At 36.4% G+C, this 21167-nt stretch overlaps 3 protein-coding genes across 3 annotated transcripts; all 3 read right to left on the reverse strand.

The window, feature by feature from the left end:
- Positions 1-5783: 5783 nt before the first annotated feature.
- On the reverse strand, positions 5784-6215 carry LOC122092347 (probable disease resistance protein At4g27220). Its single transcript, XM_042662662.1, has one exon. The coding sequence runs from the start codon at positions 6213-6215 to the stop codon at positions 5784-5786; it is 432 nt and encodes a 143-aa protein (XP_042518596.1).
- Positions 6216-7589: 1374 nt separating this feature from the next.
- On the reverse strand, positions 7590-13153 carry LOC122092071 (autophagy-related protein 18a-like). The gene is made up of 4 exons (XM_042662382.1): positions 12077-13153; positions 9367-9574; positions 8839-8965; positions 7590-7957 (listed from the first exon to the last, which is right to left on the reverse strand). Exons 1-4 carry the CDS (start codon positions 13037-13039, stop codon positions 7867-7869), a joined length of 1389 nt encoding a protein of 462 aa, XP_042518316.1. The 5' UTR covers positions 13040-13153; the 3' UTR covers positions 7590-7866.
- Positions 13154-16401: 3248 nt separating this feature from the next.
- LOC122091941 (protein SRC2-like) lies at positions 16402-17498 on the reverse strand. Its single transcript, XM_042662200.1, has one exon. It carries the CDS (start codon positions 17355-17357, stop codon positions 16518-16520), a length of 840 nt encoding a protein of 279 aa, XP_042518134.1. The 5' UTR covers positions 17358-17498; the 3' UTR covers positions 16402-16517.
- Between the last annotated feature and the right edge of the window lie 3669 nt (positions 17499-21167).

Raw genomic sequence — 21167 nt, forward strand, 5'->3', positions numbered from 1 at the left:
TGGATAACTACCTCCACCATTTGTCCAACCCATTGACACGGAGGATTCTATCCATCAATTTTCTCTCTCTTCTTTGTTTCCCCACTTTTTCTCCTCTCTCTCTCTCCCTCTTTTTTAGGAAACTGAACTGTTTTGGACCTGAAAATAAGTTTCTGATTTGCATTTATCGTCTGTGGCTGCGAGCTGGGTACCATTAAGGAATGGCTGTAAATGGGTTATTGATGAGGCAGGGGAAGATTAACGCTGTGGCTTAGTAGACATTTGGAATGAACAGTAGAAGAAATAGTAATTAATAAAGGGTTGGAAGCCAATGGCTCAGACCCTTCATGCAATTAAGCTTTGGTCCTCACTACAGCAATAATCATCATAAAAGAAAGAAACCCATCTTTCTTTTTTCAATTGAATCATCATTAATGATTCAACTTTCTCAAATATGCGATATCAGATATGTGGGTCAGGAAGATCAAATCCTTCTCAATATATCACAATCTTCTCCGGCAAAAACTGCTAATTTTAGTTCCACCCAGGCACCCACTATATATAAAAGATTCATAGCCATTAATAATAGGTGGATCAACATATTCATACACGACTATTCCAGGTTTCTTGCCATTTTCACTTCCTGATTCCTAAACTTTCTCTTCTTTTTCTTCACATTTCTCTTCCTTTTCTGCCTCCAGTAGGAGACCTGCCCAACCACCCCAACGTTAAAGAAGAAGGGTAAAGTTGAGTGCAATAAAAGAAAAAAAATAAGGGTCATAATGATAAAAAAGAATCACTCTGTTACTGCGATTTGAGTTGCAGAAAATGGAGATTTCAGTTTACTATTCTGGAATTCCAAAAAGAGTGGGATTAGTTCCCAATAAATGAGAGAGAGAGAGAGAGAGAGAGAGAGAGAGAGAGGGGACACCTAGTTGGAGAGTAAGATCTGGGCTAATTAAAATTAAGAAACTGATATTGAAAGAGAAATTGGAGAGACAAAAGCAGATAAGAATGAATCTTGAACAACTAGATGCATGCAGGTAACCGTATCAGCCACAACGTGGCAAATATAAATATAAATGAAGAAATTTATTGCACATTTGGATTAATGGGATTAGGGAATAAAATTAAAAAGTTGTAAGTCTTTTGTGATGTAGGTTATACATTTCATTAATAGACTTAAAAAAAACCACTTGGATTACAGCCTTCTAGGTATTTAAAATTTTGAAGTAAAGTCTTTGAAAAGTCTTCGACCAAAAAACAAAGTTCTTTTCAAAGTAACAGTTTTTTTATTTTTTTCTATTTTCTAATGGAAAAATTACATGATTACTCACTTTTGGGTTTCTCTTTACAAAATTACTCATCAAAAGTTTCAGTTAACAAAAATACCCAAAATTGAGTTTGGGTTTATAAAACTACCAACTCAAAGTTTTAGTAATAAAAAAATATATGATTATATGTGGAAGATGAAGAATCATTATTTTGGGTAATTTTGTAAACCCAAACGGGATTTTGGATATTTTTGTTAACTGAAACTTTAGGTGAGTAGTTTTGCAAACCCAAACCTAATTTTGGGTATTTTTGTTAACCAAAATTTTTTGTGGATACTTTTGTAAAGAAAAACTCAAAAATGAGTAATCATGTAATTTTTCCTTTTCTAATTGACCCACTTTTTTTTTTTTTTTTTTGTAACAACTGACCCACCCTTTGGATGGACTAAGAAATCCAAGCTCATTTAAGACCCCACAAGCCACATGGACTAAGCTAGTCCAGGGTATTTTGCAAAAAGACCATCCTGTCCTTAGTTGGATATTTATGCACCTCCTTTTGTTGGTTTCTATGTTTATGCAATGACTAAGCAACCAGGTAGCAATCCTAAATGCTTGATCAAATTTTGAAGCATGAAAACTTATAAAGTTTAAAACTCATCCAAAGGGCAGCTGGGAAAAACCAACTCCATCAAAATGTTGGTCCATTCACATAGTTCATTTGCCTTGGAAAAAAATATGGATCACACACATGTGATCTTCCTAAATCACAAGGGAGAATAAGTATCCTTGCTTATAGGGTGATTTTTGGCATTCTAATCATTGAATAGACATGTCAAGGTTTGTACTGGTCATATATCAAGTTTCAACTTCAAATTCAATTAGTCATCCTCCCATTTAAAGGCATATAACCCAAGTATGTCCACGCGCTCCTCCTCAAAGTACCATACACTCTCTTCATATTCTTGGATTCTTTTACTAATCCCTTTTGCCACCTTACCATCTTGGATTAGGGTGAAACTTGACATGTGAATAGGGAAATTTGGGCCAACCTATCCACAAAACTCAAGCTCGATTAAACTTGTCATGTGGCAGATATTTGATGCGAGATGACATTTTATATACATTAACATGCCATATCTTGTATTTTATAACTCGACATTACTTGTGAGTCCTCTTTAAGTTTGTCTTAGTTTGAAAAAAAAAAAAAGTTCTTCAGTTGTTTCATGGATTTTTTTTTAAGCATGTGTGCTTATGGAATTCATTTTGGCACCCTTGCGCAATGAAAACAACAATATATTTTTCGTAATTGTTTCAATTTAATGATTCATTTAACCAATTAATAGATTTTTCAATAGCCATAGCAAATGACAAATTTGATTATTTAGCCAACTTATGGAGTCATTGCTGAGCAGAGAAGAGTTGAAGAGGTAACAACTATCTTAGACACCTAGACAGAATTGACCCCCTCACTCGGCACGCAACCTATGACCATTTATAGTAGGCACTCATTAATAGTCAGCCTTCGTGAAAGGAATGACCCTAGCTTATACAGATAAGGAAGAAAAAGACACTCTATTGCCAGAAGGATCATGCACCAAATAATGACATTGAGCAGAGAAAGGCGTAGCTGAAAGACCAAATATCACATGTATAGACTCTGTGATCATTGGAAATGGACGAATCCTCCCCATCACCCATTGGTCAGGTAGGCCTCTTTCCCATGTCTTCTCCGAATAATAACCTTCATCACCTCACCTGAAAGTCTGAGAACTAGTACCATGCTTGGCGCTAAAATATCATGTTGGGTCCAACCAACTTCTCAACCAATTCAGATCTTCATTTGCATAAGCTGTATTCTTTGGATCTAATGGTTAGCAGACCGCTGTCTCCAAAGAAAACCCGAGGAAAACAAAAAGATAGAAGTTGATCAAGCCTCTGAAACCAAATTCTTTATTCCCTCTCGGTTCCATCCATATCTTGAACCCAAACCCGAACCTAAAATCTAAATGATCGGAAATTCCTTTCCAATTCAGCAAAAGATAATGTGGCAATTTTCATCCATTAGATACAAAAGATAAGGACTCGATCAGCCGAATGTTGGTTTATAAAATCTCAAATCATGGAACGTTTGTGGTATTTGTAATAATTATAAGGAGGGGGGGGTGTTGTTGTGGAGGGGATATAATACAAAGATGCTATCTTTTTGTGTGTATTTCTTGTTGTGAACCCATTCTTAAAGCATAAACTGATGCCTTCGATGGATTCATGGATTGAATTATAGCCTTCGAATGAATTTATATTTATTTTCTTTCCGTGTATATAAGTTGTCCAATTCGGATCATCAGATCGGACTCGATGGTGACTGATTTGATCCAAGATTCCAATTTTGAAAACCCTGCCTATTTTTATTTTTAGTAACAATACCCTGCCTATTTCACATTATGCATACTTTAGGTATTTACATTTGGAGAAATTGAAGAAAAGAGATAGGCTCTGTTTAGATCCATTACAATCTGATCCAACAATTAATCTACTTGTGATGTCTGATGACCTCTTGCAATTTCCCAAATTAAACTTCTTTTACTTATTGATATAAAATTCCACCAATAATGCTAAATTGCTAAGGGCTCCTTTGATTTTGTTTCTCGAAACTTTTTTTTTTTTTTTTTGGTGCTTAGAAGCAGAAAAACACCTCAAAAACCGTTTGATTTTTTTGTTTCGTTTCACTTGTTTTTCGAAATAGAAATTTATGCCTAGACACAAGAATGCAGAAACAAGTCAAACTTATTTTTCTGTTTCTAGAAACAAGTGGGAGTGATAAAAATTGTGAAAAACCTCGATATTTAACTCGACCTACCTCAACCCATAGTTGAAACTTCACGCTATCCAAAAGCGGCGATTCCAACCTAGTTGTGTGAAGCTCACAGTTCCGGGCTGCCTTCATCTTTCTGAAGCTCATCTCCACAAAGTATAACTGTAACTCCAACATCATGCCTTCACTCGTGAGTTATATACCTACAACGTCGTGCCTTCACTCATGTCTTGAACCCGACTACACTGTTGAAAACGTTTCGGGAAACAGAAAAATCAAACACCTTATTGCAATTCCAAAACTCATTTTTTAGCATAAAAACGGAAAAAAACCGTTTCTACTGTTTCTAGACACAAAAACAAAATCAAACGAACCCTAAATACATCAAGGGTAGACAACATCTAATTTAAGTGAAATTAAATGGGCTTTTGGATTTCCCAAGACATATATATGTATATTGTGAATGTACAAAAACAATGTTTGCAAAAGAAGAATACTATAAGGAAAAATAGTTTACAATACCAAACAAAAAAAAGTAATATTCTTTCAAATAACATATGCCTTCAGTTCAATGAATATTCAAAATTAGAATAACCAACAAAGAGGTTGGAGTTGTTGTTTGATCTCATCATGTTCCCATTCCAATGCTTCCCACCATTGAGTAGAGCCCTGAATCTTCCTTAGAGTAGACATAGATGATGATCCATTTTGCTGAATCCCCAAACTCAAAAAAGGAGACTTTAGATTTGGACATTTTCTAACTGTTATCTCTTCTAAGAATGGCGCCATGGGAAAACTAACTGTTTTCCAAATCCTTTCTAGTCTACTTAAGTGAATAAGAGAAAGAATCTTCAATTTTGGGAAAAGAGCAATATCATCATTATTATCACCTTCTTCTTCTTCTTCTTCCTCCTCTTCATTCACTATTACTAGGACTGTATCACATTGAGCCACAGAAAGATTTTCAAGGCTTGACAGTTGTTGGAGTATGCCCCTTATGAAAATCTTTCTCAGGTTTTTACTACTATAGATGAACAAAAATGCTAAACAGCTGAGGCTTCCTGGTGGCATTGGCCCTTCCCAAATGGCCCTCATACTTGGCATATCACTCACTGTCAAGTGTTCCAAGTTTGGTAAGACTGCACTGCATGTAGTAGTTGAAGTTGAAGCTGAATCATTTCCATTGAAGATAACCTACATCAAATTGCATCCACTTACATCACATCTTTTCAGCTTATTTAACTTCTCCCAGCAACCAAAACTTTCCAATGTCCTAGAGTAAAATTCAAGTTGAGTTAGCTCCTTATAAGGAGTGTAAGCTGCTGAATTTCTCTAGGTAAGCACTCAAATTTGGCATTCACAGTCCCCTCTTATCCTATATGAAGCAGTTGAAGTTTTTTAAGATTCCCTATTTCAGATGGTAGTGTAATCAAAGAGGAACAACCGAGGAGAAATAATCCACGAAGGTTTACTAATTTTGAAACAGAAGATGGTAACTCCCTGATTTGAGTGTCTGATAAGTCCAAAACTCGAAGATTATACATATGCTGGAAGAATGATTCTGAAATCCTACTCAAGCTTCTATTATCCCATAAAATTAATGTCTCAAGTAAGAGAGATGTGGGGTTCTGAGGTAGATTACGAATTTTACTATATGCATCAATGAGATCCTTTGGAACTGTCCCCAATTTTCCTCATTTGTTCTAACCAAGAACTGATTAACATCCTCTGGCACCATCGTAGCAGACAATGACCTGTGCAGCTATTTCTCTTATATCTTGTGAATCCACATCATTTCCAACCTTTTCACAAAACAAATTCCATGCTTCTCCTTTCGATAAGACTTCTACTTTAATTGCTTCGTGAATCTCCATTTGGTTACAGACAACCATGGACCGAGTTGTTATTATCATTTTGCAGCCATTTTCTCTGCTTGGGTTGGGAATTCCTGTATCTCCCAAGTCCATTCTTTGCCATAAGTCATCTAGAAGCAGCAAATAGTTCTTCATATTACTCAGTCTTAGAAAAATTTTCATGGATGTTCTTTCAACAGACTCAGTATCATCAAATTTCAAAGACAGACGCTCTATAATATCCTTTTGTACCTTTCTTATATCTCCATCTTTGGACACTGTTACCCAAGTAACCATTTCAAACATACTTTATGTTTCGGGTGAATTGTTTAGGGCTTCATTGTAGTTGTTTTTCCCACTACACCCATACCCCATATGCCAATTTTCTGCTTATCATCATCATCCCTTAAGCATCTTAATATCTTCTGGACAGGACAATTAATTGGTGTATACCTTGTATAGTTGGTGCAGGAATTGGCTCAACTGAGTGTGATGCTACATCCACCAAGTATTTTTTCGAAATTAGTCAAATAAATACAAATAGAAATCAAACCAAAGAGAACCGCACTCTTTAGTGAAAAAAAGAATCAGACCCGATCAACTTATCCACAAAACTCAAGCGCAAACTTGCCATATGTCAAATATTTGATGCCAGGTGACATTTCATATACTATCATCCATGAGTATCTTGTATCTTCTAAGATGACATTACTTGAGGGTCTTGTTTTGACCGCTCGTGGGTCTCTATTTCCCCAGTATGGGACTTGCAAAAAAAAAATTAATATATATATATATATATATATTTACAAAACTTGTCTATTTTTCACCAATTGTTTTAATTTTATGATATTTTTGTAGATTACTTAACAAATTTTTTAATAACCACACCTATTTGGTGGAAGAAGTGTAATTGTGGATTTATTGCCAGTTGTTAAGGTTAAAATACTAATAATAATAAGTTAATGAGTTCTCTCATGGATTTTTTTTTAAGCATGTGTGCTTATGGAATTCATGTTGTACTTGGTTTCAATTTAATGATTCATTGAGCCAATTAATAGATTTTCCAATAGCCATACCAAATCACAAATTGTTGTATCATCATCATAACTTAATTTACGGACCAATCTGACTTTTACACGTTAACATAATGCTTTAAAATATGTTTGAAGAAGTCAAATTTGTTTATGACTATTTGAAGAATAAACAATATTGGAAAATAAAAGAAAAGAAATATACACAAAAAGGGAAGGCCAAAAACCATTTAGGCTGCATTTGGTTACTCTCCGAAGGTGATTCCAATGAGTAAAAAACTGATTTCAATGAATTCTTACTCATCCAAAGAAGATTGTAAGCAAAATTGCGTTTGGCATATCATTTTTTTTTTCCTGCTCAAAGAAAGCAGTTCCCACTTGATGCACAGATCCCTGGAACCGTGCACCTTCAACATTTCTGAAACAGACCCTATCCAGTGTCATTCTTATTCTCACTACAGGACTGATTCTACCTCCTGCCGAGATTGAGCATATTTGACGGCAAAAAAAAATCATGTTATTACCGTTCAAGAGCAAACCAGCCCCATTAAGTTGGGATAAGGTTTTGAATGTTGTCGATACCATTCATGAGCACTTTCGGAAAAAAATGCTCATGATTTTTTTCCCACTCACAATTATGTAATCCCAGGAAACACAGTTTCATTTGGATGGTTAATCAGGGTAAACAAGGTCCAAATATACAATATACAAGCATGTCCTTCATAAATAATAAATACTTATTGGTATACCATTTTTTTTTCTTTTTTTGGCCTATATTCACAGGTACTATCTACAGATGCCATTTATACTAAGATATTTACAATTTATTTAGTCCCAAAAAGAAATTTTCATAAGTTATCATAAAAAACTAGAGGAGAAGCCAAAATTAGAAAATAAGACATGTCTTCAGCTTTAGTCTAGAAAGTATCTTCTGGCTTCAAGAAGTTGTAATATTCCAGTTGACTCATTTCCCCACCAGTCGCCGGATCAAACTGACAACGATAGAAGCTGCACAAGCAATACAAATATACAATCACATACCATCAAGTTACTCAATTTCTACCCATTAAACACAAGGTACAACTTTGGAGGATGACAAAATTAGATTTCAATTGTTAACTCTCTTTCCTCATTGCTTGCCCTCAAAGCAAGTTAAATTTCTCCTCATTATTTGCCCTGAATAAAAGTTTCCACCAGGCAAGGATTCTTGTATCTGTATTAGGGATCGAGTTGGTCAAGGCTAATACCAATCTGGATTGGTCCAGATAGGATTTGACCATTCCGACAATGAAAAAAGGGACTGGGAGTAACCTGTTGCAAAAAAATCTATACCCATTGATGCTTATATATATATATATATATATATACACACACACACATATATGTATACCACTTGAATGCTAGTCTTTTGCTGGCAAACTTAGGTTCCAAACAATAATCTCATCAAAATGTAAGATCAGTTCATCCACGTAGCAACTTATAAGATGAAACAGGTGGACAAAGGACACTACCACTGATATGGATCAGAAATCTGACTCCAGAATTCTTAATCCTAGGATGGCCATCTCACTTGGTAAGGTATGATAGGGCTGCTGGATTTGGGCCACGCCAAGGCTGATAATGCCAATCCACCATGCATTGGATAGACGGGATGATAACTCTGAAGTCTATTATGACATATGCCAAATTTTGTGAGCCATCTCTAAGAAGGCCAACCTGGCCTTTTCCCTTGTATTTTCAAACATCCAACTATTTCTCAAAATAGATTTCTCTAAAAATTTTATTAGTTCCATAGGGCTTACATGGATACCAGTTTGGTACCAGGTAAGCTGCCATGGGGCTTTAGCAGGGTTTCACAAACATGGAATTTCAATAATTTGAAGCCTCACCTTCCATCCATGCCGAGTATAACAACTGTATTCTTTTGATGGCCAAAAGCAACAATGTACGGAGAACCTTCATGTAGACGAAATTGCGCAACTGACCATTCTGAGCTAAAATACTTTGGCAGAACCCCTGCACGAATAAAATCAAACCAAGTTTTAGAAGCAAAAAAACTTTTGGCTTCATTAGTTCATTTTTCTGCCAAAAAGGGGGAAAATCAATTTCTGACATCATAGTTGTCAGACTCAATTCTTCTACTCATGTAGGAAATATCAATTTCATCATATTTATAGATCACACGCAACAATTATCCACCCAAAAAGGAAGAGAGGGGGGGGATGGGGATATCTACAGATTCTACAGCAGTCAAAATGAGAATATACCCCCAAATGATAGTTTATAGTTTATTAGGGACCATCAAAGATACCATGAGCTTCTCAGACAGGTAAATTGGTTGTAATACCTTTCAAACTGAGGGCACTTGCCATTTTTTTCATTACTCTATTAGAATGCTAAAAGTGAAGGCAAGTTACCTTTAATGAAAGAAAGTGATGAACCACTTGATCCAGCAGCATTAATGGGACCAGATGCAGTGCGTGTAAGTTCATTTCCTGAAGATCCTGAATTAACTTTGAGATTGAAGACATGAACAGTTCCCTTGTCACTTGACACAGCTAGCCACTCTGCAGAAGAAGAGAAAGCCAGACTATAGATTTCTGCTCTATCAGCACCCCTACGAACCTGCATCATATATCCACTGAATCAGAAAGTATGAGGGAAGACACAGAAAGCATGTAAAAAACTGAATGACGAAGACCAACATTTGGAAGTATGAACTTCAGAGGAAACATATGCCGAAAGCAAGCATAAACTAAAAAGAGGGAAGCTGCCACAGTTCTGTCCCAAGTCCATAGGGGCTCCAAGAAATGAATTTACAAGTTGAACTATCTAATTGCAGATAGATTTCTGGATGTCTCATCAGGGCCAAGGCCTACAAAAAAAAAACAGCCTGACCATATTGCATATGCTCCCCTCACTGCTCACCATTCAGCTTTATAGTGGGAAGTCGACAAGTTTTAAGTACTCTAAGATTCTAGATATCTAGTAAGAATTGGCTCTTTTCTACAAATTAAACCATTTGGAAACATTTCCTGCAGAAACTTAGCCTAAGGATGACGATGAGCACGGGTTGACCAATGTAATATTACTTGACAATTCAAGTTTAAAATTTGAGACTTACAGCAGTGAAAGGCCTCTTTTTCAAAAAATCCACCAAAATTTTGTGGATGAATCGTCTTAAGGGAAAAAAAAAACAAAAAACTGTGAATGTGAAGTCTAAAATAAAGGTGTTTCAGGCTCCTGCCTTCAGTAATTCAGTTTATAAAAGAAGTCTTCACAAGATGATAGACCAACAAACACATACCTTAAAACAGTTAAAAGGACCACACAAATAACCCCAACAAAAAATAACTCGATTCAAAGGTGTCAGCCTAAAAGCTGCCTGATCAAGGGTTAAATGCATAGGCAGACACCACCCACTTTGCAGTTAACAAGTCTCAATACATTGGTCCAATGGCCACAATACAGAAACTGCAAACACCGTATCATCCAATATAAAATAGTACAAGAAAGCGTTCTGGACAGCCAACAGAAGGCAAGAACCTAAGATACAAGTAGCTAATACTTATGATTAGAAAATAACAACTGAAGTGACCAAAACCATATGGACAAAGAAGAGGTTCTTTAGGAAGGATGTATTGTTCATTCATCTTTCGAATAGACATTTGCATTTTGTTTTTGGTCATTAAACAAAGTATTTTCGTTGGTATTCATAAGAAAAATTACACAATACAAAAAGTTAAAAACAAAACTATTTCTCCTCAAAAAGAACCTAAAAGAAAGACATACGTGGATGCACATGTGCATGCATGCAAGTCCACACATTTCCTTCTCTATGCAGGTTGATCCAATTCTACCCTTTCAGAGGACTAACCACTAAAAATAGGGTTTCAATGACCACATGAAAAGTGGGAGAAGCCCTCAAGACTCTTTTATTCATCCTTTTTTCAAAAGGTCTGGGTGCACAGCAAAGAGAACCAGGACCCACTCAGTACAGCCTCTGTTGCTGGCCCTGCTTGTTTCAAGTGAGAAAAGAGTGAGCCAGGTGTTTCAAATTTTCAATTAGGCTCCATTTGAATCATTAGAGTCCAATCAGCCACAAATTGGAGTGTCTTTGCATTAGACTAGGTAAATGGAAGTAGTAAAAAGAATGTTTGGACCCAAAGAATAAAGAATTGCCTTCTGATGAGAATGTCAAGGATTCAATGATCAGCCAATGCAATTTTTGTTTTATAAGCAGTACTTATGAATGCCAAGGATACTTGGATAGAGTTTCTGCTAGCTTTTTGAACAACAATCGTTTGGATCTTATCAGGATGTAGTTTTAGTGAGACAATCTTTTATTCTTATTTAGGCTTCAGCCTATTGGTTCAGTTGCATCCAAGTGGGTTTTTTTTTTTTTTTGGTGCCATCCCACCCCCAACTCCCTCCACCCCCCCCCCCCCAAAAAAAAAGTTAAAAAGAAAAAGAAAAAGAGAGGCTATTATTAACATCCCAAACTTTCTTCAAAATGATGCTTAGTAAATTGTTTCCCTATTCGTTTACACTTGTGAATTGATGCTTAATTAAAGTTCAATATAGTTTATAGCAAAAGAAAGCAGACCTACCAATGGGGTTGGTAGCCTAGGAGTGAAAATGCCCTCAACCCATCACCTCTGGAGTCGGCTGGTTGTGGGTTTGAGTCTTGGCATGCCCACTATCACCCATTGGTATTGCGAAAGCGCTGCTTGCCGTTTGAGGGCTTGTATGATCAATACCATGGAACATCTTTTTTATCTTACCAAACAAAAAAAGAAGAGAGCGGACCTTGGCACAACGGTAAGGTTACTCCATTGTGACCAAGTGGTCATGGGTTTGAGTCAGAAACAGCCTCTACATACATTATGACCGTCCCTAGACCCCACCATGGCGGGAGCCTTTTGCACCAGGTATACCCTTTTATGATTTCATAGCAGAAATTATAACAACAGAGAACAAAACGACTTTCGGGAAAAGAGACCAATAATACCAGATATGAATGCGCTATGCTCGGTTTTTTTTCTGAGACATTTTTAAGAGAAAATAAGAATACAAAGATATAGGGAAAACCAATGAACAAAAGAAACAGTTAAACCTTCCACATACCTCTTGAAGAAGAGTCCCATCCAACGTATTGTAAATCCGAACCAGAGTGCCCTTGGTGCTGGCTGTAGCGAGCAATTTACCATCCTGGGTGAGTGCGAAACAGGCGATCCTTGAGTCATGAGCCGTGATGAACTTTGTTCTCTTAGACGCATAATGCTCAACCCTAACCTGACCCTTCTGCAGCCCAGGACAAACCAAGACAAGTGAACCAGACACCTGTGACACCGCACAAAGCCCCTTGGGATTGGCAATGGTTTCAATTTGGTGCAACAGCTTCAGGTCCGCGAAATTATAAACAAATATCTTCTGTTCCAAAACCACAACAATACGATCACGCCGAAGTCGTACAGCGCGGACTTCAGATCTAAATGACAACTCGCCGATGCAACGGCTCTGGTGATCATCCCAAATCATGACCTTGTTGATCGGGTACTGCGGATCAGGTCCACCCCCTACAAGAGCAAGAATATTGCATCTAAAGAGCATCTCCACAACACCGATACCACCTCCATGATCGAAATCTCTCCGGAAGATTTCCCGGAAAGGATCGCAATTGTAGATACGGAAGCCATGATCTGTTCCCGTGGCAAAACAACCATGGTCTTGATTGAAGGAAAGGTGAAGAAGCGTGGGAACGGAAGCCGGCGAAGGAGAAAGATTGTCATTAAGATTAGGGTTGGCGCTAGGGTTTGGAATGAAAGGAGAGTTTGAAGAAGGGAAATTGAAATTGGAAGGAGCTTCCGAGTCTTCATCTCCATCTCCGTCTCCGACATGCTCATCATCTTCATCTCTTCGTTGTTCCAGATTCGAAGAAGGCTCACGTTCAATCTGAGATTCTTCAGACATCGTGGCACGTTCCTCTGGAGAAGCAGTGAGAAAATTCGAATTGGAATTAAAATTAGGTTTAGGATTTGAATCCGGTTGTGGCCATGGAGGTGACGAGCTTGGGGCGAGAGTCGCCATGGATGGAAATTACTACGAAATTATAGAAAAAATATCTCTGAAGCAACTCAAAACCATCGAGAGAAGAGAACTGATAGAGATAGAAAGATAGGAGAACACAGCTGCCTTACGGACTCGGAACGAACGATTTATATAGTTCCTTTAGCTATACTTAAATTACGATTTCATCCTTCTTGCTTATGCAGATGGACAATGTTGGAGTGAAGGGTGTACTGGGTGTTCCTTCTTGCGCAAGTGTTGATATTTCATTTTTTTATTGAGGGTATTTATGTAGTTTCATTAGTAGACTCGTTACGCTAGTGTGGGAAAGAATCTGTATGAAATATGAAGAAGTTTTTCCCGAAAAATCTTAATTATTATTATTTTTTTCTGAAAAAATAACTATGACCCTATGGCGTAACATGATGTCTGATGCGCATACAATGATCAGAAACGTCTTAATATGGAGCACAAAACAGTCATATGCAATTGAAGACATTTCTAAACGTTGGATACACGCCAGACACCATGTTCAGCTATAAAGGATCCAAATCCATAGAAATATGATGATGCACAGATTTGGAGTGATTTTTTTATTATTATTATTAATTTCTTCTTATTATAATCAAGTTTTTTAATTGTTATTCTTTGATCTCGCCACAAGAAACATGAGGGGACGTGGGAATGAGGCTTTGATGATTTGATCCGTTTGGAGTTTCTTTCGTAATTTCTTGAACAACCCATCAAATTTTATTAAATAGTTTGATAGGGTGAAAAAATATACTTGAATTAGCTCCATGTGTAATTTATGTTGGATAATATGTTATAGAGGTGGACTGTGGGTACGATTATTATCAGAAAAAAAAAAAAAAAAAAGGTAGTTGTTAGACTGTGTGACCTTTGCACCGATGTCGATATGGGTGAATTTTTTCATTTCACAAGGTATAGAGTGGTACTTTTTCCTTTCCTGTATTTGGGTGCAACGCCTTTTCTACATATTTTACATGTGTGTCCATTAAATACATTTTAATTATGACTTATATTATTAATTTGCATTGATATTTTATGTGTGATGCTTACTTTAAGTATAACCTTATATAAATAAATAAAATGCTAATGATACATTTTTCTTGGGTTGTGTAGATTTAAATATGGAAGAATAATATTATTGAGGGAGAGTGTTGCTTAAAAGACAACATGATCTTACACCAACATGAGGTCCAATAAAAACACTAATAGAAGCATCAACAAGTCAAGGAGATACGTTGCTCAATTCATGCAAGTTGATATGATTCCATACCAATTGATGGAAAATCATTAAGACTTTCTCCAATTCAAAATAAAATTTTAAAGAATGCCAACCTCATGAAGATATGACTTTTCAACTAATTTTCAAAGCTTTTAAATTTCACGTGAGAAAATGTATTTAAGTTAAAATGATAAAATCAATAGATACATACCAACGTTAGAAAAGGGCATGAAGAAAACTTCAATCCTTTTTGTTATATATCTATTTATTGTATTTTACAGTAATTTTTTCATTAACAGATTAATTTTATAGTATGGTAATAATTTTCTTTACATTCTTTGGAGAAGAGGCTTTTGAAGCAACCCACTTGAAAAGGAATCTCTTAGCAGTTCTAAAATATTGGCAACTTGGTAATTCAGATGAGGTTCGAATTTTGTGATAGGTGGATTTCAAGGTTTCTTACTCACATTTAAAGTTTCATTTCCATAAGAATCCACCAAGTGATTATATAAAGCTTTAAAAAATCCATGACTACGGAAAAAGTGCAAAGAAAGTGGTCGGAGAAACCATTGGCTTGCAAGGACATAATTGGGGATACATGCCAATACACATAAAGGTATTTGATTCAACTTGAACCTTAAATTTGGCATGTGGTTAACAAAAAGCAGCAACAACAACTCAGCCTTATCTCAATCAAATTGGGTTGGATGCATGGATCTTCACAATTCTTTTCTCAGCACTTCTTCTAGAATCATTTTAGGTTTTCCCATGGTTCTTTTAGCTCCTTCATTCTCTAGATATTCAATAATTGTGATAGCGCTTTCATATGGCAAAAACGAAATATCTATTGAAAGATCCTCTTCCAAGTTAACTGCTTGGATGAACTTTTCAATAAAGCTTGTAACTGTTTTACATATATTTTTGTTAATGTATTACATCCATAATTTAGGATATATTGATGAAGAGTACTTAAAATAAAGTAAACAAAAATAAGAAGAATAACAAGAAGAAAAAGGAATAACGGGTCAAAGAAAATTCTCCAGAATCATGATTTTTTTTTTTTATTATTATTTGCTTATTTAATAGGTAGGGAGAGGGTTCCCACACAGCCAATGTGTGAATAATCTTCCATGTCACATCAATTACAATGTTTAAAATAATTTTATCACAAGAAAATCCACATGATTAGGAAGGAGAGAGAACATCAGTGTAGATCTCACAGAGCCCAAATGCGAGAGGGTGTGGAAAAAGTATCCCTACACTGGCAGCATTGAGATACTTTTCCCTTATTAGAAAACCTAAGCTTGGTGGAAATTACCACTTCCACCGGGCCAAACAACTAGATCTTTACCACCAGGGCAAAGGTGGCACCTTCTCTTTTTGTTTTTTGGGTGAAAGAGAGATGCTTTTATTAGGGTGGCACCTTGTTATTCTAACTATCAGATAGATATGCTTTTATTCGGATTGTCCATATCATGTCAAATTTGCTGCTACATATATATTAATCCAGTTGGCTTAGATTCCTTATTTTTCTGTGATCTTTTTCAAAGGATGTAAATATAAATTTTTTTTTTTTTTTTTTGGTGGGGGTGTAAAAGGATCTAAATACTTACACCATAGAGAAAAGAGACTAAATGATTTATAGTTTTAAATCATTATTGTTTTTAAAATTTGATAAGGCCCCAAAATGCACAAAAAAAATTAACAAATGATGTAAAGGGTGATGTGTAGAACCATAAAATTTATAAGAACATTCTCCTTTCATAAATCATATCTTAATTTTGAAGATAGAAATGTAGTTGGCAAGGTGGGTTAGAGTTTGTAGAAACTCCACTGTCCAACCAACTGTTTCATTCTTCTCAGCAAATTCTCTCTCGAAATATGGCTTCAGCAATTTATTTTGTATTGAACTATGAACTATGAAGCACACACAAGAGTCCTTGCAGCCAAATCAAAAAGTAAGAAATTTTCCATCTTCTATTTCATAGAATGGGTGGGCAATTCTAACAGTTTTTTCCATATTTTTGCTGGATTATATAACAATGGAGGAAAAAAAAAACATAACTGAATGTAAGATCATGTAAGATCTTCCTTCTTCCTAAATGCTCAGTGAGAAAAGAGGTGGTGGAGGAAGTTAGCCAAACGATTAAGCAATTATATGGAAAGAAATAGATAACAGATCAAACTATAAGTTTCAGATACATACAGAGAAGGAAAAGAGATTCAGAAAACCAAAAGGAAAAGGAAAAATCAGAAATCAAAACCACCAGCATCGGCAAAACCATCATCATAGGCAGCATCAGAAACCATATCCCCTATCAAAAGCCCACCAAGCGCTCCTCCCAGCAACCCAGCTCCCAATCCCATCCCAAACTTATTCTTCTTCTTCGACTGCTGCTGCTGCATTGGAGGGTACCCGTACCCCGGCGCCGGTGGATAACCATATCCTGGTGGTGGATGTTGGTAAGCCCCCTGCGGTGGATACCCATACCCCGCCACCGGCGGCGGCGGATATGGATACCCCCCGTGTGGTGACAGAGGGTAACCAGATGGAGGATACCCACCACTAGACCCAGGTGGCGGGTACGCCACACTCGTCCCTGCCACCCCTCCCACCGCCGGATAGGCGGTGACAGGTTCATTCCCCTTCGTTACGATCGGCGCCGGAGGTGTAATTTTCTCCCCAAACTTATATGAGAAATTCAATTGGCCTTTAGGTTTACCAGAAGATGTCCTGACCTGATAAGAAATAGATTGGGCGGTTTTCCCTTCCCCTGCATTATCGAGAAGCTCTTTAACGGGGACGTGTACTTCTCCGATATCTTTATCTCCGCCGATACTACGATCACAACGGAGTTGAAAGACGAGAACAACACCGTTCCTAAGAGCCGCGGCTTCGTCGATATTGAATGTCATTTGGAAATTCCAATTAGGGTTCGTGCCACCGTCTTTATCTATTGGGGTTCTCTGCTTCGTCCGGGAATCACCGGCGAGTGTAACAACGACGTAGACATCCATTTTGCCGAAGAGATTGACATCTTTGATATCTTTTGCAGAGATCACGGTGAGCTCCAATGGTAGGAATTCCATAATTTCTGAATCTGAGATAAGAGGGAGAGAAGGGAAAACAGAGTATGAGGGAAACTCGGTGGCGACGATCGAAGATTTATAGGTGGGGAGAAGGTTTCAATTTGAGGAAATGAATCGAATATGGGAAATTTCCTAAGCGATGACACCAAGTTATCTAAATTTAGTTGGATCCTTTGAATGGATTTAATAATCGGTATCGGATACGATATACCGATACTTATCTCTACCGGTCCATATCGCCCAAAATGAACCTTTCGGCGATCTGATGCCAGATGATCCTATAAGGTCATGATGGGATACTCTTTTTTTTCTCTCTCCTCTGCATGAAATGACCTCTTCATCTCTTATTGATTGAATTTCTAGAGGGCGTTCATTGACTCTTGCCTAACTATAAACTACGAAGTCTCTGCTACGAAGTAGGAAACACCCCTTTCCTTAGAATTGGCAACATCAGTTTAAAAGTAGGGATGTAAATGGATTGAATACATATTGAATTTGGATCGAATGTGTTCAGATCTGGATATTTCTTAATGGATACGGATACCCTTAAACAAATACAGATGCAGATCGAATACAGATTTTTAACTATCCGTTTACTCTCTGACTTGTGTAATCCGGACTTTCCTCCCTCTAATGAATATTATTTTCTCTTTATCCATCTTTCTAGGTTGTTTTAAGTCTTTTCCTCATTCTCTAGAATCTATTTAAACTTTAAGAACCTTAAAAATCATTAATTGATTAGTTAATCTGATCGGATAATTATTTTTTTGGATAATTCATATTTTAATCTGGATACCCTTATTCGGATACAGATACCCCTAAACAAATATGAATGTGAATTCAAATTTGGAATTCGAGTATCCATTTACATCCCTACTTAAAAGTGAATTGAACTGAATTGAAAAAATATGATTGATTCGTTTTAGTTGTGAAAAGTGAAATTTCATTTTATTTTTATACTAAAAACATTAGTTGATTCTTTATGAATAACCTAAACAAGTAATGGAGAATAGAAAACTTCTTCCTTTATTCCAAAGGTGCCAATTCCCGTGTATAGACTGTTTAAGTAGTAATCTTCTTACGTGGCAATACGTATAGTCCCGTGTAAAAACAGTGTTGGTAGTTACGCGGTGCTCTGTCAACGTCCGTAACTGAATCACTTGATTAACTTTAATTAGTAATTAGTAGGAACCTAATTTTACTCTATTTTACAAAAATAAAAAATCGGTGTTTTAGAGTAAAACAAAATGTTTTACTCACGTGCAAGGTTTTAGGTATCGGTATCGGTATTAGTAGTTGTATGAGTCAATGTTAATACCGTGTTGTTACGGTATGGATTGGGCCGATTATCCTTGAATTGGACATAAATTTAAAAACGCATTGTTGTTTGGCTGATATGTCTAATCTGTATTAATATTGTATCAGTATTGTGTATAGCGATATTAATATGTATCAATCCATACAATATGTCTATATGGAATATCAGAAATATTTTTATCACTAACATTAGGATGAAGAGGCTTGGAACAGTCATTATTGACTCTCATCCCCTATTATCCTAGGTCCAAAATACGCTTATACTGTGCAATTAAAGGGTCGGATCTAATGATTGAAGAGATTCTCTCCTCATTATGTGGGTGAAGGAAAACTCAGTCCGATGAAATATGCATCGAGAGACATTCAAGGGTGATTTCTTATGTTATCTAGATTAATGTATATGAAAATTATGGATAGAGACAACAAAGTTATATTAAACGTTTGATTATTATTTTATACAAAACAAACCATTTATAATATGTAGTAGAGTATTCTTCATTTACATTTCATGCCCCTAGAATATTGTGGGGATCAATATTACTGTCTAACTCTATTGGTGAGTTGTAGTGCGCAAAAAACCCATACTCACCAAGAAGTCTCGAGTTCAAGTCCTAAAAGTAAATTTTGTTTTGGGGAGAGGTTTTTTGTTCGAGAGTGTGGCTTATGTCAGTGTCCCTTGGTTCTCTCTCTCCCCCGCCCCAACAAAGGGCAAAAATGTTTTTTCACATGAAGGAAAGAGAGATAGACATAAGGGAGCACTAATGTAGATCACTCTCTCGAACATCAAATATTTTCCATTTTATTTATTTTTTTAAATAAAATTATTCATATTCACAGTGTGTGGTATGTGTGTAAGATCGATTAGATTCTAGGCTTTTCTGTGGAAGACACCTTTTTCAAAAGTGACGAGCATAAAGTAGCAAAGGCGTAACTAGATTGAAGACACACCAATGAATATGGAATTTCAACCTTTACAAATTCCTCCTTTTTTACCCTCTTATCATGTAGTGCTGCAAGAATGGTTTTTGGTGATGTGTCAGCAACAGCCTCGCCTTTGGTTTTATGTTTTTATTTGAGTCACATACATACTCTTAGTCAGGAAGGTCTTATCGATTTTGTGTAACACAGAGTGGTTGTATTATATTCTTTTGCTTTATGAATTTTTTTTTTTTTAAATGATGAGTATTCAGACTTTCGGTGCAACTAGTCCCGTGAATCCATACTGACCCCATAACCACATGTACCAGATCATACCGAGGTTGAATGAGAATTATTCAACTTTACTTTATGAACTTGTTCATGTTCTTCTTTTGAATATTTTTTTTCACAAAAAAATAAAAATAAAAATAAAAATTAAATTAAATTAAAACCCATCACCTATATATAGAAAACTTTAGGCTTTAACAATTTTTTTTTTTAGCCTTTACTTTGGATATAAAAATCTGAAGATGAAAAAAAGGTCAGCTTTTTATCAAAAAATAAATAAAAAATTCGGAAGCTTTGGCTGGATTCCCACTTCACTTTTTTTTTTTTATTCTATCCTATTGAACTACCTTGGTCAATGGTCAATCTACTCGGTGTTAATGGGGCCAAGAGCCACATATTCCTACATACATCCACCCTCACACACGTGAAAACCAAGTGATTATCCTCTGTAGCGAATGCGGTGGTGCAATGAGCATTGGGTGGTCGATACTATTTGGGCACGCATCCCACTACTGTCTCGACCATCCAATGCTCACCACACAACCGCACTCACTGTAGGGGATAATTTTGCCCCGAAAGACCTCCTCCCTTGAATTCCCCTTCACAAATGCTCGGAATCGATGTAAAACAACATCCATTGGAAGTCATTGTTTAGCCACTCTAGTGACCCCTCACGATTCGTCATTGCCTTAATGGTGTGACAGATAAGGGTCTCAATCGGTTTGGTTTCAGTTCGGTTCCAAATGATGATAAGGTGGACCATAACCGAATCAAGAATGGATTCGGTTTTGTATTTAGATACTCAAACCGATTCAATTTGGCTCGGTTTGGTTTCGGTTCCAATTCGATTTTGATATGCAATTTTAATTCGATTTTTTTACCTCGGTTTTAATTCGGTTTTGAAAATGTATCTACTTTTGAACCATGACTGTGATGGATCAAAGGTCATAATGGGCTCAAGTTATGGGCCTTATGAACATTGTTAACTCCAAAATTATCTTAACTTATAAATATGTGATGATAAATTGTAAAAAAAAAAAAAAAAAGGTCAAACCGAACCGAATAGAATACTCACATATTAAAATCAAATTTGAACCGAATAAATTTGATTTGATTCGATTAATTTGGCTCAATTTTGATTCAATTTGAAATTGACAACCTTAGTGACAGAGGTATATACTACTATGTCCATTAAAACCCCACCCCAAAAAGCAACTGCTTCCTTAGTTGGCTTCGAACACAGCAGGTTGATGCGGAATCTCAAAAGACACATCCCCCCCCCCTCCT

This window comes from Macadamia integrifolia, chromosome 10, assembly GCF_013358625.1.
Source record: "Macadamia integrifolia cultivar HAES 741 chromosome 10, SCU_Mint_v3, whole genome shotgun sequence".
NCBI classification, from domain to species: domain Eukaryota; kingdom Viridiplantae; phylum Streptophyta; class Magnoliopsida; order Proteales; family Proteaceae; genus Macadamia; species Macadamia integrifolia.

Coding starts and splice junctions, on each gene's coding strand:
- LOC122092347 (XM_042662662.1), bottom strand. CDS start 6,215: ATGGTTACTTGGGTAACAGTGTCCAAAGATGGAGATATAAGAAAGGTA.
- LOC122091941 (XM_042662200.1), bottom strand. CDS start 17,357: ATGGAATTCCTACCATTGGAGCTCACCGTGATCTCTGCAAAAGATATC.
- LOC122092071 (XM_042662382.1), bottom strand. CDS start 13,039: ATGGCGACTCTCGCCCCAAGCTCGTCACCTCCATGGCCACAACCGGAT. Junction 9,575..12,076: donor ATGGGACTCTTCTTCAAGAG/GTATGTGGAAGG, acceptor TATATGATGCAG/GTTCGTAGGGGTGCTGATAG. Junction 8,966..9,366: donor ATCACTTTCTTTCATTAAAG/GTAACTTGCCTT, acceptor TTATTCGTGCAG/GGGTTCTGCCAAAGTATTTT.